General features: G+C 40.1%; 1 protein-coding gene across 10 annotated transcripts in view; it reads left to right on the top strand.

Moving 5' to 3' along the window:
- Nucleotides 1-10,322, top strand: part of fhod1 (formin homology 2 domain containing 1) — a 54,586-nt gene extending 44,264 nt beyond the window's left edge. For 5 of the 10 annotated variants that reach the window (XM_058381332.1, XM_058381326.1, XM_058381330.1 and 2 more), the window contains 10 exons: nt 1-491; nt 687-842; nt 972-1,154; nt 1,434-1,553; nt 2,551-2,712; nt 3,413-3,603; nt 3,749-3,941; nt 4,539-4,704; nt 5,433-5,606; nt 9,142-10,322. The exon at nt 1-491 is cut by the window's left edge and continues 402 nt beyond it. In XM_058381332.1, coding sequence (XP_058237315.1) covers nt 1-491; nt 687-842; nt 972-1,154; nt 1,434-1,553; nt 2,551-2,712; nt 3,413-3,603; nt 3,749-3,941; nt 4,539-4,704; nt 5,433-5,606; nt 9,142-9,203 — 1,898 coding nt within the window. In that variant the 3' untranslated portion in view covers nt 9,204-10,322. Of the gene's footprint in view, nt 492-686; nt 843-971; nt 1,155-1,433; nt 1,554-2,550; nt 2,713-3,412; nt 3,604-3,748; nt 3,942-4,538; nt 4,705-4,875; nt 5,390-5,432; nt 5,607-9,141 lie in introns of those variants that run through there. The other 5 variants (XM_058381334.1, XM_058381333.1, XM_058381325.1 and 2 more) reach the window with 3 other exon arrangements.
- Nucleotides 10,323-10,588: the final 266 nt, after the last annotated feature.

The raw sequence follows: 10,588 nt of genomic DNA, 5'->3' as shown, positions 1-10,588 counted from the left end.
CCAGCTCCAAAGAACTGCGCATTAAAGACCTTGACTTTTCTGACCTTTTGGAAGAGGAGGATATTGATGTCTTGGACATAGATACTTTCGACACAAGTATGAGCAACGGCATTCCTCCTGCACCTCCTCCACCTCCAGGATTAGGATCTCTCCCTCCACCACCTCCTCCGCCTCCTCCTCCTGGGATGGGAGGACCACCTCCACCTCCACCTCCACCACCTCCAGGTCGTGCAATGCTGAGTGGACCTCCTCCTCCACCACTTCCTCCAGGAATGTCTTGTCTTTCTCCAACTCAGGTTGTAGACCCGGAGTTTGTCAAGAAACGGAAAACGGTCAAGCTGTTCTGGAAGGAACTCAAGCAGTCAGAGAGCCCCAGGAAGTGCAAGTTTGGTCGGGGAACCGTCTGGGCATCTCTGGATAAGGTCACGATAGATACCAACAAGCTGGAACATTTGTTTGAGTCAAAGGCAAAGGAACTTCCTGTGGCAAAGGTAACAGACATCTTAGAAAAAAACATTTTTGTAGGAATTTCATGGAATGATAGAAAACAAAATCTATTTTTAATTTTGTAGATGTGTTTTTTTTTTTTTTTGGGTCTATAAGCAATGCATGTAATTGAAAATGAACAATACTCTTGTTGTGGATCAGGGACATGTTTCACATTTTCAACACTCTTGGTTTTGCAGAAGGGCCCTGAAGTAAAGAAGCCTGAAATTCTTGTTCTCGATCCAAAGAGAAGTAACGCGATCAACATCGGCATGACCGTTTTACCTGCTGTGCATGTCATTAAATCTGCGATACTCAGCTTCGATGAATTTGCCATCAACAAAGAGGGTATTGAGGTACTGCACTACTAATCTTTTCCACAAGAGGGCAGTAGTTCTGCACTTTTTCCTCCGATTATAATTGCCACAGTGATCAGTTTTCTTGGTCTCATTTTTTGTTTTCTATCCTACACACACTCTTTTTAGAAAATCCTGACCATGTTACCTACAGAGGAGGAGAAACAGAAGATCCAGGAGGCTCAGCTGGCCAATCCTGACGTGCCTCTGGGTACAGCAGAGCAGTTTCTGCTCACTCTGTCCTCCATCAGTGGCCTCGCAGCACGTCTGCAGCTCTGGGCTTTTAAGCTCAACTACGAGAGCTTGGAGAAGGTTTTCTTTTATATTTTTGTTTTATACTTTGTTCATATTGTTTTTAAATGTACATATTCCTCCAAGAGCACCCACAAATCGTAATTCTTTGTTTAATTCTTTCTTGCACACGCTGTTTATTAATTTTTCCATTATTATGGATCGACATTTAAGTATAAAAAAATCATCATAATTGTGTACCTAAAAGTTGAAGACTTGCCTGTATTTTACATTTGGTGTGGTCATCTTTTTAATTATTTAAATCTTAAACCCTGGTCCTATGTCTGGTCTGTTCTATAGGAGATAGCTGAGCCCCTTTTCGACTTGAAGCACGGTATGGAGCAACTTGCCAAGAACCAGACCTTCAAGCGTATCCTAGCAACACTGTTGGCTATTGGCAATTTTCTCAACGGCTCCAGCGTAAGTGAAGTGTCTCATTTGCTTTGATGCTGCTAACAAGCCATGTGAGAAATCTGATGCATGCATCAAGGCCAGGTGTGCAGAACCAAAACCCCAGAGACTGTAGTGTTATCCACGTGACCAGTCGCAGCTCTCCTTTACTGTAATCGTCTTCCCTTTCAAAGCTTTCTCTGCATAGCAGGCCTGGCTGCTCAGGTGTACAGTAGCTTAATCTCCTCTTATATGTATGTAGTTTCAGATGCTATTTGCATGCTAGTTTTTGATAGCCTTGATGGAGGACCTTGTGATATTCAGGTTGCTATTGGATTCATGCTTTTAAGAGCTGAACTTGTTTATTCACTGCCCTCTCGGTATGCCTACTAATGGTTGCCACTAATGGGTGAGAACATATTAAAATTAAACAACCTTTTGTATTTGTACAGAATCCTTGTGTATGGGCATCTTTTCATTTACATTTCATAAAAAAATATGCTAAAATGCCACATGCAATGAGTGATTTTGAGCCTAAGCATCCAGAGATGACGTATACTGTTATTTGAATGTAATATTTTCCTTCACCAGTGCAGTTCTTTCTGTAAATGACAAAATATTTAGCACCAGCACACACACACACACACACACATTCACTGCCTACTCTTAAGATGATGGCAAATCCTTAATCCTAATCCTTTTCCTGCAATTTCTAATAAAAAGACAGACATTCGTACTGTAGAGGGAACATTGACCCTTCTCCATGCAGAAGATTCCGAGCTCTTTTAAGTTTGTGCTCTTGTTGACCGTCATCCTTAAGCTATGGATTTAGATGTAGGTTTTAGGGTCATGTTGTCAAAGATCCAAGTATGTTTTCTAGACATCAGGTCTTGTGAGTTGCTGTCAGAAAGGAGGAGAACTTCTTTAGTAACTGAGCGGACTGTGTATTACAATTCATATGACCTATGGCTGTGTTAACCAATCCTAAATCATATCTCTCTCTCTCTCTCTCTCTCTCTCTCTCCAGGCCAAGGGATTTGAGCTGAATTATCTAGAGAAAGTGACTGAGGTGAAGGATACTGTACACCGACAGTCTCTGCTGCATCACTGCTGTAACTTTGTGGTTGATAAATTCCCTGACACATCAGATGTCTATTCGGAAATCTCTGCCATCACCCGATCTGCTAAAGTAAGTGTTGAAGTGGCAACCAGATTTCTCAGCAAGAAACCTATACAGCGGAAGCACGGCATACGAATACTCTCTGTTATGAATTTTCACCTCAATAAATTGGAATTTTGCAAGAAAGTTGCATCGGCATGCAAAGCAATTATTTTAGCATACGAACCGAACCGAACGCCGGCTGAGTTGCACGTACTTCTGGGAGTCTTTAAAAGCTTGCGTCAGTGGAAAGCCAACCAGAAGCTTCATGATTTTTCAGTTGACGGATTGTTAGCTTGGGTGGTCTGTTTCTATTTTTAGCCTAAGCTTGGTGTGAGGACCCTTGACATGGAATGCTTGGCTTGGGTCAGTTCTTTGTAAGCAGCCATACAGTTTACGTACGCTTCATATTGGTCATATTTTTGGGTGGCTAGAACGGATTATCTGCAATTACATTATTATTTATGGGAAAAAAATTTGTTTTTCACCTTAAGAACTCTCCTCCAGAACAAATTGTATGTCAAGTTTCCACTATATATGTTATAAAATATTTGTTTGTCTAATAAATCTGATATCTATTTTCTAAATCTCTGCCCAGTGTTGTGAGGCAAATATGTTCAACAGTTTTAGAAATCTAAGCAGAATTTATACTGTATATGGAAAAATAGAAATTCACGAGTCACGCCTATATCCATGATTATTTTAGATTTTGGCTCTTATTTTCTTCTAGGTGGACTTCGAGCAGCTGTCGGACAATTTGGTTCAGCTGGAGAGGAAGTGTAAGACGTCCTGGGACAACCTGAAGATAATGGCCAAGCACGAGACCAAACCCCAGCTAAAGAGCAAAATAACAGAGTTCCTTAAAGACTGCACAGAGAGGATCGTCATTCTTAAAGTGGTCCACAGACGCATCATCAACAGGTGACAGGACACACACTTCCTCATTACATTTACACACTGAACGTGTCCTCAGTTTACCACCATGTTTTATAGCATTTAGAATAGCGACCCACATTTGCTGTGTAGTGATTATGAGGATCTTCCACTCACTCTCTCTTTCTCATAGGTTCCACTCATTCCTCTTGTACCTGGGTCAGCCTTCCTACTCAGTCCGGGACATTAAGATAACTCACTTCTGTAAGATCATTAGCGAGTTCGCTCTGGAGTACCGCACCACGAGAGAGAGGGTTCTCACGCATAAACGCAAGCGTGCAGCCCACCGTGAGCGCACCAAGACACGCGGCAAGCTCATCACAGAGGTTAGAAACATTCCTGAATCACCATCTCGTTACTGTTTTTCATTCAGCACAGCATTTCGGCTTCAAAACTCGGAGGCTTGGTGGAAGACATGGGCCTCTTTGTCCCTATTGTTTTGTCCATAGTTTGTCTGTGTACATCTTATAGCTGCATGCATTTTGATCCACTGTATGGAGGGAAAAAAATTATATCCATATGGCTATATCTATAGCTAGAGAATATGACTGATGTTAAATTTTACAAGCAACAGTCTTGGAATACTGGGACTTTAGGTTAGCATTAGATTCACTTAATGAGTTTCCATTCTGTTAAACCTAATTAGAAAAGTACGTGTGTGTGTGTGTGTGTGTGTGTGTGTGTATGTATATATGTATATATATATGTGTGTGTGTATATATATATATATATATATATATATATATATATATAAAATCTATAGGCAGATCTCTGAGGTTTTACAAGGCCTAGTTGTGACGCATTTAGACCCAGAACATTTCGAAATCAAGCTTCCGCTGATGCTGTTTTCCATTAGACCTGTTACAATATAATGAATAAACTACAATATTCCAAACTAATTCACGATGCTCATGCTCTCTCAGACGGAGAAATTCTCTGGAGCCGTCCCATCCACTGCCCAGGAGAGTCCTTCCCCAGTCTCCATGGCAACGGAAGCCGAGCCAGCCCAAGAGGAGCACGAGAACATGAAGAACCTTCTAATCGCCAATCACGACCATAGCAAACTGCGCAGATCTCGTGCTGTACGAAGTAAGAGAACATCACGTCGTACTTTCGGTTCATTAGAAATAATATGATTCGAACAAGATGACCTAGACTGCAGTGAACAGATTTGATTTTACATTAAAAAAAGTCAGTTCAGAATGAAAGACTTGGTCTCAGAGGTGTTGGGTTTTAACTGGATCGTATTTATTCTAACAGAGCTGTTGACCGCTGGCTCTGATAATGCTCCCACTTCATCGAATCAGGACTCTAATGATGAAGGTAGAGGACATGGTGCATGCTGCTGGTGTGAACTCATAAGACATTCTTTGTATATACAAAGAATTGATTTTTTTAAGACTGATCATGAACATTGTGGAGATGAAAAGTTTCTCACGTCTGTGTAAATGACAACGTTGCTCTACACAAAGGACAATTAGCCTAAAGTGTGTTAAATCCAGACTATTTGCTCTTCCAGACGAACCTTTAGAGAGCTTGGAAATGCAGGAATTAAGTGATGAAGGTATAACGCTGGTTGCATGGATAATAATAACTCAGTTGTGGATATTAATTTAACCATTTTTTGCAGTGTTGATCTCTAATGTGTTGTGAACTAACCATGCAGCTGAATATGGAGAATCATTTGCCAATATTTTGTTGGTCTTGCTGTGTTTAATGGACTTAACTTAGCGTTATGATCCGTCCTGGATGTGCCTTCACTGTTGCTGATTTTTGTTGACCGTTTTGTTGACCGTTTTTTAAACGGTGCTCCACAGGTTTTGGGGGTGTTGCTCCATCACCATCTACAGGCAAAGAAGATGGCGCAAGTTCACAGGACGATGCAACAGATGAGATCATGGATCGTCTGGTTAAGTCTGTTACACAGAATCCTACCGAGAGGCAGTCTAGTCCTAAAACAAGGAAACGATCACGGCTGAACAGGAAATCACGTGAGTAACATGCACGCACTTGGATGTGAAGGGAGTATTGGGGAAAATATAGGACTAACAAGATTTCTCAATGCCTCTTTGTCCTCTGTCCTTCTCATCACTGAGGCACCCAAAAATTGTAACCTGATTGGTCAGAAGTTGAAAAGAAAATGACTCATGAAGTCACTCGTGCATTTCTTACTTACAGTAGGTTACTGTTGGTCTTGTGCTCAAACACTATGCAGCACAAGGAGACTCCTCCTCCTCGTCCTTTTTCTTCTTCTTCCTCTTTTTCTTCTTCTTCTTCATCATTAGGCTGCTTGCGTTAGAGTTGCCACATCGGATCACTGGTCCACATATTTGATTTGGCACAGGTTTTATGCTGTATGCCCAGGTTTTAAGCTAGATGCTTGTGCAACCCCAGTGGCTGGAATTGGTTCCCTGGCCGGGACTCAAACCTGAGCCACAGCGGTGAGAACTATTAGCCATTCAGAGACCCCAATACAAGGAAGCATCTAAATTACCAAAATATACCCCTATTTTGAAGCTTTAAGTGTCACTTAGAAGACGAAGAAGCCTTTATTATCACCACACATGCATTTACAGGAATTTTTTTTTCTTCAGCTGAGGAAGTTGGGGTCAGAACACAGGGGCTATGATAAAGCAGGGAGGGTTGAAGGACCTTAACCACTTGAACCCCCACTGTAACCACCTATGAATATGATTTGGGATCACATGCGTGGGTAAAACTTGAGTGAGTTCTCATTGTGAGGGTGTGTGTATGTTCTTACTTGTCCCTCCCACATCTAAATCCAAGTAACCTAAAACTTTCACACGCACTGACTGAACAGACCTGATGGTCCGAGAATCCTGATCTCTGGTTACGTCTGCTGGAGTGGTAAGGTGGGCTGGAAAGTCTTAGATAAAGGGATGTCGGTCATCCATCATTTGAATATTAAAAGGATGCTCATTCAGTCTCCCTCATTCTTGGCATGTTTAGTGCATGTTTGGAATATTTTTTGATGTACTTGATCTTAGTTCTTGTTTAAACATTATAGATTTCTAGTACATGTTTTTTTTCAGTACAATTTTTTGAAATTCTTCTGTATTAATTATGCATTTTAGGGAGATTTGGTTGATGGAAATTACGTTGGGGGAAAAGATGAAGCGAAGACAGTTATTAGAGATCTTTCAGTACAGATGTACCAGTGGTATCGGGTACAAGTTCGATACCATGCTCATTTACTCCAGTACCACTCGATATTATGTGACGCATGCCTAGTGTGAGTTAGGCTATTGAACAGAACCGAACGAAACGACATCAATCTGACGTCTTTAATGATTAACGATGCAATCAACACTAGCTAAGTGAGAAACGTCGACAGGCGTCCCCAGGTGCCAGTATCTTGTTGTTGATGATCAGCTACTAGCAGTCCCTGGAAACAAAGGTTATTAGTATAGCTATTGTACAGAAAAGATGCTTTTTAAACAGTTATAGTTTTTGCAATCATTGTTAAACATTTTTAATCTGACATTTTATTCCCATAGACTAATATTTTAATTATTCTTTTTGTTCTTTTTGCTTTGGTCCACTGGCCTAGGTAATAACTAGGCCAGATCCAGGCTTATGACCTCAGGACCATTAGGGTAAAAGCTACATAAAAATGCTTCATGCTTTTTTTTTTTTTTTTTACACCTTCTATGATCGAGTGCACTGCTGACACTTAAAGACCAAGCGATTTTATTTTCTTCTTGGCATCTCTTTAAAACGGACCATTTGGCTTCAGTTGGACTTTGACTTAGCATGAAAGGCGGGAAAAGAGACTTTTACTTTTTATTTATTTTTAGTTAAGTGATTTATCTCTCTATCAGCATGTAATATGACTAGTTCCTGCTCGTGTTTTTTAGAAGATTTCATTAGATTCCATTCTGTGTTGCGTCCGGGTTCAGGCACAGTTTTTCCTCTCCATTCTTTTTTGTGCTTTGTTTAATCACATGATGGCAAAGAAGTAGGCTGGAACAGTAATAAAAGAAATATTTGGATCATTCTATCAGAAATATGAGCAGGTTACGAACACTGAACCTGCTGTGATCTATTCAGAGGTTTGTATGAATGTTGACTCGTATTAAATGATAACTAGGATAAAATTGATCACGTTTTAAAGTAAACAGTTTTCATTCTTCGACTGACCTATTTGCTTCCTGGCATGTAGGGCAGCAACAAAGGACTTCTTTCCATTTCCATTACTTTCCATTCTGGGCCAGCTTCAGTATGGCGCTTGAAGGCTTTTGATTTCTTCCTTCACTGTTCGACACAAGCTGTGTCTAGACCGTCCTTTAGTACCTTTAGAATGCCGAACAATGTGTGAAGGTCATCCCAGGATGGTATCAACACCAAGCTGAGACTGTGCCAGACCTGTGTTCTCTCCACATTGTTCGAGAAGTGACCTATACAAGCGGTCATCCTTTCACACGAGGCACCTCGGAAGAATCCTGTGAATGTTTTGGCCTTAACACCATCTCCAATCACATTTTAAATTCATATTTTAGTAGTCACAATCATACACAGGACGCCATGTAATAAAATGCTTTGTTGGTTTTATTTAAAAAATTAAAATGGAATACAATGAAGTGGAATAAGAATATATGATCAAGTGGAAGTTACTGTGCAAGTAGCAAATTAAGTGGCATTAGCTGTACAGATGAAAAATAAATGGATAAAATATAAAAAATTAAGCATATGAAACTAAAGTTACTGAGCAAGTGTAAAAAGCAACTGCTCACCTAGTGCAATTTAGAGAGCATAGACATTTATATAAAGAAGCCCATGGAGATGGCCCAAGGCCCATGGCAATCATCTGACTAAAAGAGGACGACATTCACAAACTGCACTATTGGAGGACACAAAAGCAGAGGCAGGAATGTAGATGGGTTTTGTAGTGTGTAGTGTCCATATGACATGAATAATAAGAGAACTGAATTCTGTGAATTTTAAGAAAACGTTTGGCATTAAAAAAAAATGGCCAGACTATATAGAGTTAAGGTATTTTTTTTAAATTAAACTTCTTTCTAAATATTTATTAAAGAAATTCTAACATATTAAAACAAGCACATTTATACGCAGGTTTATAAACCTGTGATTCACTTTACAGGAAAAAAAAGAATTAATTAATGCTATTATTAAAAATAAGTCAATGGAACGAGTACATCAGAGGGGACGGCTCATGTTGGACGTTTGGGGGACGAAGTTAGGGAGGACAGATTCAGATGGTTTGGACATGTTCAGAGGAGGGAGAGTGAGGAGAATGTTGGACATGGAGTTGCCAGGCAGGAGGCAAAGAGGGAGGATGTATATGAATGTAATAAATGAGGATATGATGCTAGTGGGTGCAAGTGTTGCGGATGCAGAAGATGGGGATAGGTGGAGAGAGATGATTCGCTGTGTCGAAGGGAAAGATTAAAAATACAGTTATATGAAATGTGTTAGCTTATTTGTTGCATTGTAGCTCTGAAGAGATGTTTCTCCATGTTAATGCTGAACTTTGTGCTGTTGCAGTGCGGAGGACGTTGAAGAGCGGTCTGAGTCTGGAGGTGGTGCAGGCGCTGAGTCTCAGATGAGAGAACCTGAAATATTAAAGGACTGAACAAGAATTGGCTGTCGAGAGCTAGAAGACCTGAGAAGCGGAGTGTGTGAGGACTGTTTTTCCCCCCTCAGACGCCCGCTGCGGATGCACTTCATCTTCCTGTAATGGAATAACCAAGAAACTCTTCGCAGGAAAGCACAAAACTAATTACGCTGTCCACTTGACCTGATGTTTCTTTTTCTTTTTGGTACATAAAGTATTATACTACAAGACATGTTTATTAATATAATTTATATACAACCCAACAATGATGCACATATTAGCAGAATATTTTTTTTTTTGTACAGGTTCAAGATTTTTGTTTTATAGTATATGTAGCACATTAAAGGAAAAGGACACTTGGGTGGTCAAGGTCTGACTGTATAGACGTTAGATTTGAGGTAGGGTTTTGTTTTGTTTTTCTTAAATGAAAGTTGCTGTTTTACACTGAAGTAAGTTCTCAATTATAAAAGTTCCATTATAAAAGTAATTATTTACTATTTACAGTGGTAAATTCTAAATAGCTAAACTTTATAATCTATGATAGATGTAGGTCAAGAGTTTTGTTTTCCTTTTTCTTTATCACAACACTTAGTTTTGTGGACGCTTTTAGAAGTCCACATTGCACACGTTTGTCACTAGTGCACCAAAACAGTTCAAATGATGGTCAATTGGTCGGTCAGTCGTGCTTTTTCCCCCTCCTTAAAGTTCAACTGTGACACCTGTTCAGTTCTCTGGTTCTTTTCAGTCCAGCAAAATGCTGTCTTTTATGGTCACTGCTACTTTTGCACAGGAGGTCGTATGAGGAGTATTCCTACGCTAGCTCGTTGTCCCTCACGGTCACTCTGTCGTTATACTGTGTGACATTTTATAATTTTGTGACGCTAAATTTTGAAATGCATGTGTTTTTGCTTCATCCTGAATGTATTACTGTAGGTGTGCGCCACTGGTAAGAGACCCAGGCCTTACTCTTAACCACTTTAAGCACATGCATGCAAATTTCTTACTGCAGATGTATTATTTTTTTTGGTTTTTAATCCTTTGGTGTGTGTGTGTGTGTGTGTGTGTGTGTGTGTGTGTGTGTGTGTGAACCTGAACATGATTCTGAATGCAGAAAATAAAGTATCTTAACAGACCCTTTGTCAAGTTGATCCTTGTTAATTTCCTGGAGGTCATTTATTGTTGACTCCTAACGTTCGCCTTTAGGAACATACACCGATCAGGCATAACATTATGACAATTGGCCAAATATTGTGTTGGTCCCCTTTTTGCTGCCCAAACAGCCTTGACCCATCATGCACTGTGTACTCTGACACCTTTCTATCAGAACCAGCATTAACTTCTTCAGCAATTTGAGCAACAGTAGCTCGTCAATTGGAT

The sequence above is a fragment of the Hemibagrus wyckioides genome, linkage group LG27 (assembly GCF_019097595.1).
Source record: "Hemibagrus wyckioides isolate EC202008001 linkage group LG27, SWU_Hwy_1.0, whole genome shotgun sequence".
Taxonomy (NCBI): Eukaryota; Metazoa; Chordata; class Actinopteri; order Siluriformes; family Bagridae; genus Hemibagrus; species Hemibagrus wyckioides.
The sequence above is the reverse complement of the archived record's forward strand: the minus strand, read 5'-3'. Positions and strand labels throughout refer to the sequence as shown.